Genomic DNA, 14,868 nt, shown 5'->3' on the forward strand with positions numbered 1-14,868 from the left:
ATTGGTTTCCTTCTCAGTTGTCTTTGTTGCCAGTGTCAGACTGGTTTTTAGTTGATGAGGACTGGAAAGCCCTGGGGACACCTTTGGATCAGGACAGACAATCCAGCTCTGGCACACCTCAGGGAGCCTGTGCTGTCTTTATTTCCATCCCTTCCTAAGCTGAGACCGTGCTCCCAGGCTTTACAGCCTGAGCCCACGGACATCCTTTAGCCCCAGGAAGGTTTGCAAAGAGCTCAGGGGGGACCTGCCCTGAGTTCTCCAAAGCCCTTCCCCAGAGATCCCCCAGGAATGTTTAATCCTCATCTGGTCTCTCAGAAACTCCCTCCACACTCCTGGAAACCAGCAGCATTAAAAGTGACAGATAACTGTACAAGTTAACTGTTTTTTTCCAAATAAATCAGACCATTAAAACCTCTCTGCGACTCATTGATTAGGAGGCCTTATGGTTATGTGGCTCTTTTTGCTGAAGCTGCTTTTCTGCAGTGAATGTTTTGTCCTCTAATCTGAATCCGATGTGCCAAAAGTTAACAAATAATTATTTGAACACTTGGAAATTTGTTACAGTTAGTTGAGAAAGGAGGAAGGCCTCTCACTGATATTGCCACTTCCCAAATTTTCTTTGCAGACCTATCTGCATTAAATGAGTTGAGAGGCTCATTTCAGGCCACTGAGGTTCTCAAACTGCTAATTGCCTGGAAATCAAACAACTCTTCAGCCACAACTTGCAGCAGTTTGGGTGAAAAAGTTCTTCCAAGACACAAAGTTCAAAGTGAACGAAGCACTGCTCAGTGTGCTCTCTCCTCTGAAATACACACTCAAAATGTTTTCTAACCAGATGCCTGGGAAGACATAAAACCAAACCACATTTCCCATAAACACGCACATCAAACAAAGTGTTGGCTGCTGCACCTCTTCAGACCACTACAAACTCAAAAAAGGAGCTGCTGACTTGCTATTAAATGTTCTGGGTTCCCTGACTCTACTAACAGCAGTGGTAACAATAAATAAAAATATAGATATCTTCTTGCACAGGTTAATGAACTGTTCTGCTGCTAGCGTCACTGCTAATCAGAGAAAAATCAAAGAAGATAAAAATATCCATCTGGAAAAGAAAAAAAAAAGGCAATTTAAGATAGTTTAGCATCCTTATAGGAAGAAAGGTCATCTGTCTTAAACAAAGCATTTGTTTAAGAGGTCTGTGTTGTCAGCTGGAGATTTCAGGTCTGAGATTAGGAGATAAAAGCATTGCTCGTTTCCTAAACTGAAGCACTGGGTTCTACTGCTGCAAGAGCTGACCTTGTCAGTGTTCTGATCAAAACTCTGCTGGGGACAAAGGAACTCCAGAAATCCTGCAAAGAACATCTAGAAATGCAGCCTGCCTCAGCCACTTCCATTGCCACTGCAGCAGCAAATGGGAGAGATTGTCCAGCACATCCCTCTGGCTGCCCTGGCTGTCCCCAGACCCTGGCAGGGGCTCAGAGACCTTGGCACAAAGTCAAAAACACCTGTGGCTTTGATTTTAGCCTGTGGAAAGAGCTGTCAATTGTATATGAGGAATTACAAACCACAAGGGCTTGAGTAGTGTGATATTTGAAGTAACAGAGGGTGAAAAAGTAGAATTTTGGGATTTTTAGAATGGGATTCAAGGGGACAAGATGGAGGGATTTGGGCATGTCCTGACCTTCTTCTCCTTCTCCTTGCCCTCCATGTCTTGCTGTGCTGGTGACACTTTTCTGTTGGTTTAAGGCAGAGATTCACAGTTCAGGCACACCTGGGCAGTGTCAGGAGGAGGAGCAGTGCAGAATCCCTGTGCTCTGATCTGTTGGTGCTTATTCCCAGCTCATGATCCCCCTGCCAGATCTGGAAATCCCCCAGCACAAGTGTGTTACCTCCACCCCAGGTGTCATTCATGGAGCCCACTGCAGCACTCCCAGGAGCAGATAAATATTCCTCAGGCAGTAACATATGCATAGAGATAGAAATTGTCCTGTCGAGCTCAGGAAGAGTTTTATCATGACTTTGTGAAAATGAGATCAAGCCCTTACTTGGAATAGAGAGAGGAAATCAGGAAATCTGCCCAAGTCCTGGAGTGTCAGTAAGCACCTCCATGGAAATCTCACCTCTGGGTGCTTGGCTGCATCACCTGCATCCCCCAAAATGTGCCTGCTGCTGAGCTTTGACAGAAAGCAGAGCTTAAAATCCCAGACTTCGAGCATCCACCAGAACATCTTGCTCTGGAGTTTAATTAAGAAAACCCCTGTGGCTCCAGGAGCAAAGCAGCAGCACTGCAGAGCCCGGGGTGCTTGGAGCTCAGCTGCACCTGGGCAGGGTGAGGAGCAGGGCCAGCCCCGACCTTCCCAGCAGGAACAATTCCCCAGTCCTGCAGCACCACCGGGGAGCTATCCCTCAATGCATTCCTCACAGCTTGCCCTCTGTTTTTCTGTTCAGCAGGTGGGAACACGTGGGATAAGAATGGAATATGAATGGAATATGAATGGAGTACAAATGCAGTGCATCTGGCAGCCTGGGCGTGCATCCCCTTCCCGAGGGCTGCAGATTGCAGCTCCGTGCCTCTTCGGAGCAAAAGAATGACAAAGTCACTTTTAGCTTTCCTTGCCCACCACCCCCCCAAAATGGTTTCATTAGCACTGCTGCAATGGCATGAGGTATTTTGTTTTCTTATCTAATCATTTTAGCATTTTAATTTATGAAATACAAGCATAACTACGCTTGCTTTCACTCTTGATTAAACACACGTAGATTAAATATTTCATGCTTAGCCAAGTGAATATTTTAAATATCCTTCCCCCTGCAAAACAATGCTTAGGATGTCCGATCCTTTTTCTATTACAGGGAGAAAAGATGTCTTAGAGCAAGCATTTAAATGAATGTCAGCTGGAAGAAACACACACTGAGTGCAATTTCAGATAAAACTACCATTGATCCCTTCATGTACAGCCTTTGTGGCAGTGGTGACGTGGCTATTGAAAAGAGACACTGGTGCCAGAGTTCTTCTAAGAGATAATCCGTCTTCTGAGAGAGGATTTAGGTTAAACGTACCTGTGAAAAACAGTGTATTTCAGCTGACATGATGAATGGCCTATTGTTATCCTCGCTGGCCTGCCTGGGCTGGGGGGCTGGAAGCAGAAGCACCAGGCAGCCCTGACTGCAGTCTCAGCAGTGTATTTGTTCCCTCTTTTCCCAGAGTTCCTTAGCAGGAATATCTAGAGCAATTTTTAGCCTAACAGCAACTTTGCCTCATGCCACAGCTCTGGGCAATTGCATTATTTATCAAATTATTTCTATTTCTATCAGACATCTTTGTAGCCGTCCATCACCTTTTAAATAATGCTTGCCATGCAGTGGGGGTTATTAAAATGATCTCATGGATGTGGTCCTGGCCATTAGGCTATTTTGGGTAAACAGTGAAGTAAAACCTCACAGGTTTTACTGCTCAGAGCACAGCCCACCCAAAATCAGGGACACAGCTCATGAGTACCTGCTCATCACTTGAAGAATGGGTTGGTTCAGGGTATAGCCCACAGGTAATAACTCCTGTGGCCCTGGGATGTTGTCCCCAGTTTGACTCCACCTTTGTGTTGCATAAATAACCAACAGCCAGGTCAGAGTGTTCTGTTCCTACCTTCATCTCCATTCAAACACCCCGGGGTCCAAGCCAGGCTCCTGGGGCTCACAGCTCTGACGGTGCACATTTGGAGAGAGCCCTGACCCTAAACCCCACCCAGCACCCTGTCACCTCACTGGGACTTCCCACCCTTCACCAACACCAGCCCAAACCCTCAGCAGGCAGGCAGGGCTTTCCAGGCTGGGGCTTCATCCTTGTCCTGGCTCCTCAGATGTTCCTGAGCAGGGAGGAGAAAGGGATGGTGTCCACACCACCACCAGGGTGGGACATCGACACAGCCTGAGGGCTCAGAACAACAACCTGAGCGTTGCCCTGAGATTTAAACGTGTTACTTTTCTTTGTAGTTCTTTCGAAAGTTTTAAGTTCTCATAAAACTTCTTTAGCCTTCTGTTAATGTTTATATATTTGAGAGTCAGAGTTCCCACACAATTTCATGTATAAATAGAATAGTTTACATATTTCTCTGTGGGTGGAGAGAAATGATTGATTGATCTTTGGACCAGTGTGGTTGGAGAGGTGGTAATTCCATCCTCCAAACCACGGTCACCTTTGGAATTCTATAAATATCAGATGTTGGAATAAAACTGGCTCTTTTTCTCTTTTGAACTTACCGAGCTTCTGTGCACTCATTTCATGTCCAATAGTGAGCAAGGAGGAGACAAGTTGGGTCTGTTCTAGAGCTGTCAGGGTAAATCCAAGGGAAAGGCAGGATGATCCCACCTGCTGGAGCAGCACAAGTTTTCCATTTGATTTCCATCTAAACTCCCACCTGAGTGGACTCTCCTGCTGTGCACGCTGCCTCCTGCACAGCTGCACCTTCCTGCCCTGCTGGCTGTGCCTCACCCAACCCCCAGAGCTGCTCCAGTGTTTATTTGTCTGTAAGGACCTGTCTTTTCATGGTTCACAGAAGAGCCTGAGATAATTCAGAGCCTCCGTCAAAGCCCATTTAATTTAGTGCACGTCTCTCTCTCAGTGAAGGCAGCAGTAGATAACTCCTGCCTTATCCATGACAACTGACAGGCCTCTTAACAGCAGCCCCTCTATAATTAATTTCCAGGTAAGAACTATATTTGCTCTAAATAAACTGAGGTAAAATCCTGTTGCATTGAGTTTGGTAGAACATCTCCCACTTCCCAATGTGCGAAGCCATTCCCTCTTGTCCTGGCACTGCCTGTCCATGGAAAAAGTCACTCCCCCTCTTTTAGTACTGACCATAAAAACCTCTAAATAATATTCTAAAGAGAAAGAAAAAAGAGAAAATCTTTTGCTCAGATAACCAGTTTTGATATTATAGTACTGGCCTCTTTGGAAATATCCAACAGCACACCACCACTGAATTCAGCATCAGCTTAAACCAGCATGGAGCTGGCATCCTCCGTTTGCCCACAATTTTCTTTTTCCACCAATTGTTTATCTGCAGTGACGGAGCAGTCCAAAGCAATAATGCTGCATCCAGCCATTATTAATATCTATAAACACAAAAGCTGTGGTTTGTCATCATCTTCCCTTCAGTCTGTGCATACTTAAGAGAAGTCTGAAGTGACAGAACCTCCTCATCCTGATGGAGCAGGGAGGCAGGAGGAAAGGAAGGGAGCATTTATAGCTATGAGAGACTTCATGTAGATTGTTCAGAGATGCCTGGAGTTGTAATTCAAATACAAAAATATCCTTAGGTTATCTAAGAAGAACAGTTCTCTGGAAAATATCTTTCTTAAGGGATGCTGGTAATGGGAGGAAACAAATGAAAACCAAACACAAGAACTGTGAGGGACCCTGAAGGGAGCGAGGGGGTTGTGGAGAATTTCAAATAATAGAAACATTTTTGCTTTCTCTCTCCAAGCACTTTTTCTTTTTTACTACGCACAAAATTAAAATAAATACAGTCAGAAAGCCCATGCCATCAAAATAAATATTTGAGCAAGCAGATTTGAGTAAAGCAAAGGAAAGCTTTGTTTTTGCAACAGCTTTCATTCCTGAGATGTGAGGCAGTGACAATTTGATATGGGAAGATTCTGCAAATCCAGAAGGGTCTGACAGTGCAAAAAGCCAATTTTCCATTGTTTTTGGTGGGAATTGAAGACCATCCCCCAGGGAAATGGCCCTTTTGCCACAGCCCCTCCAACTGGCAGTTTGTTTGCAGACAAACCTATCTGCTAAGCCACAAACACTGTGATGGCACCACGAGGGACAGGCACGCTCCACACCCCAAACAAAAGGCTCAGGACATGGACCAGCTCTTCTGGTGGCAGTGGAGGGGTAAATCACACTGAGAAGCATCTCATGAGAAGCTGAAGCCTCCCTTTCTGCACAATTAGCCAGCAGAGACACAGCTCCCCACACTCATCCTCCTGCGCTCGCAAGCGAGGAAAATCCTGTCTGGGCAGCAGCAGAGGCTGCAAAGCCACCCCTGCTCTCACTCTAGCTAATGTTCAGTGAAATATTTGCTGTGCTCATTCTTCCAGGGCACTGGCTATAGCCCAAGGCATGGGAATGAAATGACTTCCAGTCCATGGAGAGGGACAGTGGAAATCCAAGGAATCGTGTTTGGAGTGCAGCATCCAGCCAAAAACGCCTTCCTGAAAAGGACAAGCCACCACTCTCTACCTACAGCAAACACTGTGGAGGTTTGTAGAGAATAACAATCAACAGGAACTCCACTGGAGCTCGTAAAAATTATTCTCTTATGAGAAAAAAAGATCCATGCAAGATTTTCAGTGCATCAGCTGCTGACACAAAGCGTTTCTGGGAGCGTTTGTGATATCAGAGCAGAGGCAGCAAATGCATTCTCAGCTCATTTGTTCCAGCTGATACCACCCGAATTCAAGCCCAAAGGCACAGCCTTTCAAAGATAACACATCTTTCCCTCTGGTTCCAACAAAAAATGCCCAAAGTACAAAGAGAAATTACTCACTTGGCTTGTAATGGACATTAACAGGTTTGTGAGATCCAAGGACACAATTACATCACTTCAAAATGATGTTTGAGTAGCCATCAAAAATATCACCAAATCTGAAATGTTCATTAAGAATGCTTCTTCCCCTTTAGACGTGTAATGATTTCCTTGGGTTCTAAAAGTGCATCTCAAAGCATGGCCCTAACTGTAAAATCATTGCCTGCTTGCTCTTCACCATAAAAACACCCAAGAGAAGAAACATCTGATCATAATTTTTTCCTTCAAAATGCTACAGGCAAACTAAAATCATTATCACTGCTTTCTTCAGCTGGAGGAGAAGCAGGAAGCTGCACACCAATTCCAAAGTGCATTGAGGAGGGTGATGCCAGGCATTTCCTTGGGAAGCAGTGGCTGCAGCGTGTGCTCACCACGGAGCAAACCCCATCCTGCTCCCTCCGACACTGTGGGGAGGGACTGGCTCCTTCCTGGGGCAGCTTTACACAGAGGGAGGAACAATTTGTAGCTGTGTGTTCAGCACCCAGAGATGAATTTAATAATCGTGAAGCCATGAGAAACCTCAAGCAGGAACAGCAGCGAGTGACACATTTCTTTTAAGGATGCCAACATGGGACACGTCTGGCTGTGATGCGGAGGTTGGATGCCTCAGGGACAGAGCTCTGGATCCTTCACCCCCTCCACCTCTGCAAGCAGAATGCTGCTTTTAAAATTAATCCACAAGCACCGAGGTGAAAGCCTGATGATTGCTCTTGACCCCTTGTGACAGGTTTCTCTTAGGATATCTTCATCCTGCTTTTAAGGATGTCAACACAGGATGCGTCTGGCTGCACTCCACAGGTCAGATGCCTCTGGGACAGAGCTCTGGATCCTTCACCCTCTCTACCTCTGCAAGCAGAGCTCTGCTTTTAAAATTAATCCACAAGCACCGAGGTGAAAGCCTGATGATTGCTCTTGGCCCCCTGTGACACATTTCTCTTTAGGATATCTTCATCTTGCTTTTAACAGGACACATCTCACTGTGCTCTGGAGGTCAGATCCAGAGCTCTGGATACTTCACCCTCTCCACATCTGCAAGCAGAGCTGTGCTTTTAAAATTAACACATGGTCATCAAGTGAAAGCCCTTTGACTTCTCTTAGCCCTTGGGGCACAGCAGCCCTGCAGGTTTGGCCCAGCACGGTTCTGAGCCAGCTCCAGCAGCAGCACAGGCAGCAGGGATGTCCTACACGTGTTTCACAGAGCACTACAACACCACCACGCTGCAAATAATCTGCTGGGGACACAGGAACAGATTGCTGATGTTCCAGGAGGCTGTGCCACGGCATGAGGGAGAGGCTCATTCCAGGTCTGCCAGCTGAAACTTGGCACAGGCTGGGACTGCACTCGTCAGAGCATTCGGCAGCAGTTTGTGGCTGGGAACAGGGAATTGTTTCCTGCTTCTACGGGAGCAGATGGATGGAATGGAAATTTTAGGGATCAGCCTAATTACTGATGCATACAAAATAAACCAGCACCAAACCTGGATTCTACACAAGTCTCTAATCCTCCTCAGGTAACCTTCAGCTGGAAACATTTATAGAATCATAAAATCATTTTTAGGTAATGCCCTCGAAGAACATTGACTCCAACTGTTAACCTGGCACTGCCAAGGCCACCACTAGCCCCTGTCCCCAAGTGCCACATCTTTTTAATCCTCCAGGGATGGGGACTCCACCACTGCCCTGGGCTGGGCAGCCCTTCCAGTGCTAAAACACAGTGTGATCATGAAATCACAGGATGGGTCGGGGTGGGAAGGACCCTAAAGCTCATCCAGTCCCACCTCCTGTGGGCAGGGACACCTTCCCTAGTCCAGGGTGCTCCAAATCCCAATCCAGCCTGGCCTTGGGCACTTCCAGATCAACACAGAGCTGCAGCCAGCCCTGATGGCAAACAGCTTATGAACAGGAGGCCATCAAGGACAACGGATTTCCAAGGCTTCTGACCACCAAATCCAGGGGCTGCCTGGTTCATTTTCTTCTCTTTCTGCAGAAAATTGTTTAAAATGAGTGGACAAGTCAGTTCTTTCAGATGTTGCAATGAAGTAGAGCCATCTCATGCCACAGTCTTTGCAAAGTGAGATGAATGCTGCGCTGTCGATCCAAACTTCAGAAAGCCATTTGCAGGGTGTCATTTTTCATTTTGCCCGGGCAGGATGTAATGAAAACCCGACAAGTTATTGATGGTTTGGTTACCTGTCTGCCTTCAAGAAATTGCCCAGGTGCTTTATGTAAAAAAAGAAATACAAAGAGTCAACACAATTAATGCGAAGCAATGATGGGAAGCATCCTTTGAGGTTTTCTTTTCTGCTGAAGTGTCACTAGGCTGTGTGTCCAAAAGACACTGCTGGCAATTCATCTCTCAAGTAATCAGGATAAAAATATCACCAGGGTTTGTACCCTGGCACCAGCCTGGGAAAGAAAGATGTGCTGTCTGTCCTCTTGCTGTTTCTTTCTGGCTGTTTAAAGTAATTAAGCACTAATTAGAAAGTTTGAGCAACAAATATAAAACTGGAATTTATACAACTTTTTGTACTCAAGACATACTGGAAGAATGGGGGGGGGAAGATTTTCTGGTTTGATTTTATCATTTTTCCTGCTCAAAATGATGCAGCATCAACATGGATACTTTAAAATTCCTATTATAAAATATTATCTGTAGGAGGAGATCCATAACTGGACAACCTTTGTGAGGAGGTCCTGAGGACGAACTCTGGAGAAAACCGTGGCTGAACTCTTTCAGGGAGACAAGAGTTACTGAACAGCTTTGAAGTGCAGAGGACAGCAAAAAAATCAGGTGAGAGTTTTCTGCTTTTCCTTGGCCAGAATCACTCCAGCTCCTGGAGAAGGGAATCACAGCTTCAGCTCTGCCTGGTGGTTCCCAGTGGCTCCGAGGACAGGAGGGAGCAGCTCGGAGTCCCCTCAGCTCCTCTCCAAAGCAGCTGCAGGTGCTGGATGATGCTCTTCTTTACCAACAAATTAACATTCCCTGCCAAATTAATGGGCCTGGAGGCACAGCTGTGAATTAACATATCCAAGAGGCTTCCCAGCTCCAGCTGCCTGGTGTCCTTCCTCCCGAGGAGGCTGGGATTTCGGGGAGCTCTGGCTGGGTTTGCACTGAGGGAAGGGTGAACAGCCCCGAGCTCTGTCCCATTCCTGCTGCTCCCTGCCAGTCTCAAGCCCTCACCTTCTGTTCAGGACATCACCTGTGGCTGCCTGACATCCCTGGGAATGTCCAAGGCCAGGCTGGATTGGCCTTGGAGCACCCTGGGATAGTGAAAGGTGTCCCTGCCCACGGCATCCACACCAGATGAGTTTTAAGGTCTCTTCCAAACCAAACCATTCTGGGATTCAGGACTTTGCAAACTGAATTATCCTCCTGGACTGTCCTGTGGTGGAGAGAACAGTGAAATAGCTGGGAAAATCTGGACCAAAGTACTGAAATCTTGGAGCAGACAGGGCAGTTTGGGTAACAAACCACAGCAGCTCTTGGGGGTGCAGTTCTCTGTCCCCAGCGTTGTTTGACACGGACTGAGTTCGCCAGGCACTCCTCACACTTCCAAACCCTTCCGTGGCTGAACTTGCTGGAAAAGTGGCACCATGTGCTGCCTTCCTGTGCTTTTGTTGGCTTTCAGCTACAAAAAAGAGCAATGTTCCTGCTGGAAGCGCTCTGGCCGTGCGTGTGCAAGCTCACACATCAATGGCACCAGCTGGGAGGATTTCCACGAGGATCCTGAGCGTGCCTGGAGTATCTGGGTCAGATCCTGCTCCAACAAAGTGCACCAAGAGGGTCCCTTTATACACAAACTTGTTTCATTAGGATAACAGATGTTGCCATTACACAAGTCATAGGCAATGGTTGTTTAATTGGACACTTTCATATTCTTTGCTACCAGCACAGAACATCATTTGTTCTTTTATGCATTTTTTTCTTTACAATTAAACTTTATAAACAATGCAGGCATTGTACTTTCCTGGAAAAGAAACAGCTCTAATGATGTAGGGGCTTTAAATGAAGAAGAATGAGAGAAGAGCAATTTGTTTTGGGGCTTAAAAGTACAATTATTTTTCTGTCCCAGCCTGAGCACGTTTCTGCTGGCAGGGTAAATATGACTTCCAGTAGCTCTTGGAGAACATTAGGAATTAAGACTGTTTGTGTACATGTTTTAAATAAAAGTTTTCTTGCTTTTCCTGCACTCTTTTTTGCTGTTGGGGAGTCAAGGAGAAGGGGAAAAGTGGGAAGCTGTGGAGGAACAAGAGAAATGGGATTCTGCTCTTGAACCACACAATGCTACAGCTTTACCTCTGAGAAATGTCCCTGTCTCACTCTGTGAGGAATAATAAGTGGAATTATTGTGATTATTACATGAAAAATGAAAACCCCTTTGCCTAGACCCAAAGCAAGACCTGAGAGAAGAGGGCAGACGGGCAGGGGAAGCGATGCAGACCCTGCAGGGCTGAGCAGCCCCTTCCAACACTGCTCCCAGAATGGCTCAGGCTGGAAAGGATCTCTGCAGGTCATCACATCCAACCCCCCTGCTCAGGCAGGTCCCCCTAGAGTGCACGATTCAGGAGTACGCCCAGGCTGCTCCGGCAAAATCACTCCACACCAACAAGGAACACACACCCCTTGACCAATTCCATGAGGAATCTCCTTAAGATGCTCTATCTGAACAGCCTCTGGTGCCAAGTTACTGAAAGCCACTTCCCTCTGTGCAGGGGAGGGGCAGAAAGCCCCGGTTTGTTGGCACAGGGATTCCACACCAGCCCAGGTGAGAAACCCCTGTGCTCCCACAGCCAAGCCCTGGGGGTTTGCTGGGACACCAACCTTCCTCACTGGTGGGCTATGGCAAACCCAGGGGCCACCAGAAAGGCACCCCCTGCTCCCAAGCCAGGCTTTCCTGGGAATAGATGGATTTTGATTGTCTCACCTGTTCCTGCTCTCCCAGTGGCTCAGCATTGCCAGGAGTAAAGATCTTTCCCAGGGAGGGGAGCACTTGGCACTGGAATGTGAGTGGAACATCAAGGATGGAAAATGATCCCTGCACTTTCCACACACAGAAACAAGTCTTTGTTTCCAAACAGCGTTTGCAATTCATCTATATCTGTGCTAGAGCTGTTCCTATATAAAATTTACCTTCTGCAGTCAGGCCCCCAACATCATTTTGACTCAGTTAGGCCTCCAAGGCAGGATTTCCATTATTATGGAGATGAAGTGCCTTTAATGACTGCAATAATATAATTGTACCCCAGGGCGAATTCCTAATAACACAATTGCACAGTTCTCAACCACCAGTAAGAGATGCCCTCAGGCCGTGTGATTCATTAGAGGTGCAGCACACATTACCTCAGCCTCCAGAGAAGAAAGTGAAACCTAAACCGATAAAGCTCCTTTTTTTTTTTTTTTTTTTTCTTTTTTTCTTTTTCACTGTGGTAGTCTCTGCTCTCCGGGCAAACATTGAAGAACACATTTTGTTTTGCCTCCTGGACAGTAGGAGCCTCCAGAGCTGGAGTCTCAGTAGCAAAACCCATGCATGGTGTCTCCAGCAAGGAATTGAACATCACACACCGGCTGAAAAGCCACAAAAGCCCCAGGAGAAACTCTGAAGTGATTGCCATGGCAGCCAACAGGCTGAGCATCAGCATTCAAAGCAAGCCCTGACACAGTGCTGCTTTTAACTCCACCTGGAATTGGAAGGATCATCTATATTGATTAACCTTCACGTGATCAGCCTGCAGGATCCAGATGTTCAGGTGCCTTCTGGCACTCACAGGACCCTTGAACGTCAATTTAAGCAGAGATTTCATTTAAGTTTCTTCTCCCACACCTGTCTAAAAGTTCTGTGTCTTGTCCTAGATGAAGAGATGCCAGCAGCAGCTTTTCCTGGCATCTTTCTTCCTAGGTTTCAACAGATTTTTTTCCCAACAGCCAAAAAAGTTTTTGTTTGAAGTCCACACACAGCTGGGGGTGTAGGAAGATATTGGAGCTGGACTCCAAACTGAACTGTCAAATAAATTATTGCCCCCACATAATTCCTGCTTGCAGGACACTGAGTAATGTACCAGAGCTGTGCATTTTGCAGTGCAGACTTTTATCTCCTGGGAATATATTTGTCTTTTTTTTTTTTTTTTTTGTGTGTGTGCATCTTTATCAGCTTCTTGGCAGGGATGATTTAATAGCAGACAGAGATGGGATGGGCACCATGGGAATAGGAATCTCACCTCCAGCTCCTTGGGATTGAACACAGGCTGTTTCCTCATGTATTTGCAAGTCAATTTTGCAAAGCTATTAATGACAAATTTAGCTTTGATTGCTGAAAGTCCCTGGGTTAGTTAATGAAAGAAATGGTTACTTCAAGACATTACCTCTCATTTTCTCTCAGGATGTCTTTTCCTTTCTTCCAAGAATAAGTAGGTCTGGGGGAGGCTTTGGGCTTGCACTCAATGATGACTTCACCACCCACTTTAACAAGAGTTAACTTCTTCAGCAGGGTTTTGGAAAAGTCTGGCCCGATGGCTGAAAGCAAAATCGACACAAACCAGATCAGAATTCCCTCAGGAAAAAACAAAGCCAGATTCATTTGAACCTTACAAAATCCCAGGGTTGTTTCTCACTTACAGTTCCTAAATGATTGGACTTTATGAACTAGTGAAGTCTGGATGGGGTGAAAAGGCACCTGAGTGCTTCTTTCACTGCAAAAAAACAATACTTGATTTGTTAAAAAATGTGTGTTCAGCTAAAAACCTGAGAAACCAGTAACGCCACCATGCACATCTTACTGGGACAGCACTGGAACCTCGTGCATGAGGAGTATAAAGTGTTTCCTTTTCTGTGTCAGGATCATCCTTCTCTCAGGCAGGGAGGTTCTCACAAACACAGAAGCCATATAATTAATCAGAAATGTTCATATTTCCAGAAAAGTTGACGCTTTTATGCTTCCTATTCATTATTATTGCATAAACTGGGTTATTTATTTAAATTCTATAAAGGTGGGAGACACTGACACAGCCAGGTCCTGAACCAAGCAAGACTTGTTGGCTCCAGGGCACAAAGAATCATCTTTTCCTGCCCCCAGGGCACACTCCTTGTTTTGTGACAAACACTCAGATATCCACTGAGGTGACCCCCAAAGCCCTGCAGCCTCTCTGCAGCCCGGGGAGCCAGGAGATGCCTGGGCTTCTGATTCCTGCCTCAAAGGCTTTTTTGTGATCCCTTTGCTGGGCTCTGAGGCAGCTCTGGCACCGAAACCCCCCGAGACAACCAGGAGTTTCACTGATACCAAACAGAACCATTCATTTTCTTAAGGTAGGCAGCCCAGAGCAAAAGGTGAGGCAGCTGAAGGGCTTAGGAACAACTCCTGCTGATGGGAAGAGTGGCAGCAATGTCTGCTCTCTCCATCCTCCCTGCTCCATTCCCAGATCCCTCCTGCTCCATCCCTGGATCCCTCCTGCTCCATCCCCGGATCCCTCCTGCTCCATCCTGACATCCCTCCTGTTCCATCCCTGGATCCCTCCTGCTCCATCCCTGGATCCCTCCTGCTCCATCCCTGGATCCCTCAGCTCTCTGCACTGTCCTTGGCTCCCTCATTGCTGCCCCTGGGAGATCAGAGCTGAGATCTCCCTGCTCTGCATCACCTCGATGCCCCATGGCAGGATCCAAAACTCACCTGCAGGAGAGGTGGGAGACAAAACCCAGCAAATTCCTTTTTTCTCCTTTTTTTTTAACCCTTTTTAGCTATCATTCCTGCTGCCCAAGAGGTGAATAAATCACAACCCCACACTGAAAATGGGATGGGCTTTATCATCCAATAGTGCTTCAAGTTCCTGCAGCAGAGTTCAGTGATCTCTGAGCTGTTTTGTTTTCCATGTCTAATCACAGGCAGGGACTTAATTGTGGCACTCAGAAACACAGGTGTGATATTAAAATTAAAAGAGCCCTGAAACCAGCACTGGCTTTGTAAAACACTCCAGAATTAAAGGAGACATCCTGAAGACATTTCTGACCAATGCATTCAGAGCCTAATGCATTATTATTTATATCATTATTAATATATCATCACTTCTGAAACAAATTTCTCAGATGATTGTCCCAAATTTATAAGCAAAAGAGGTTTTTTGAATAATCCTGTTACTCCCACCTCTGTAATAAACAGTTTAGACTGCTTTTTTGTGAGTCATTTGCTGAATTTTCTTGCTCCTGTGTGAGACACACCACGGGTTTTGTTCTGTGACGTTCAAAATGTCGTCATTTGACATTTAGAAACTCTGGGCTCATTTC

At 46.2% G+C, this 14,868-nt stretch overlaps 1 protein-coding gene across 7 annotated transcripts in view; it reads right to left on the reverse strand.

The window, feature by feature from the left end:
- The window catches only part of LOC110469855 (contactin-4), a 276,477-nt gene that overhangs the window by 34,004 nt on the left and 227,605 nt on the right, over positions 1 to 14,868 (reverse strand). For all 7 annotated transcript variants that reach the window (XM_021529011.3, XM_021529016.3, XM_021529010.3 and 4 more), the window contains one exon: positions 12,957 to 13,107. In XM_021529011.3, the coding sequence (XP_021384686.3) occupies positions 12,957 to 13,107 (151 nt within the window). The remainder of the gene's footprint in view (positions 1 to 12,956; positions 13,108 to 14,868) is intronic.

Source organism: Lonchura striata, chromosome 12, assembly GCF_050655825.1.
Source record: "Lonchura striata isolate lonStrDom1 chromosome 12, ASM5065582v1, whole genome shotgun sequence".
In the NCBI taxonomy this organism is placed as follows: domain Eukaryota; kingdom Metazoa; phylum Chordata; class Aves; order Passeriformes; family Estrildidae; genus Lonchura; species Lonchura striata.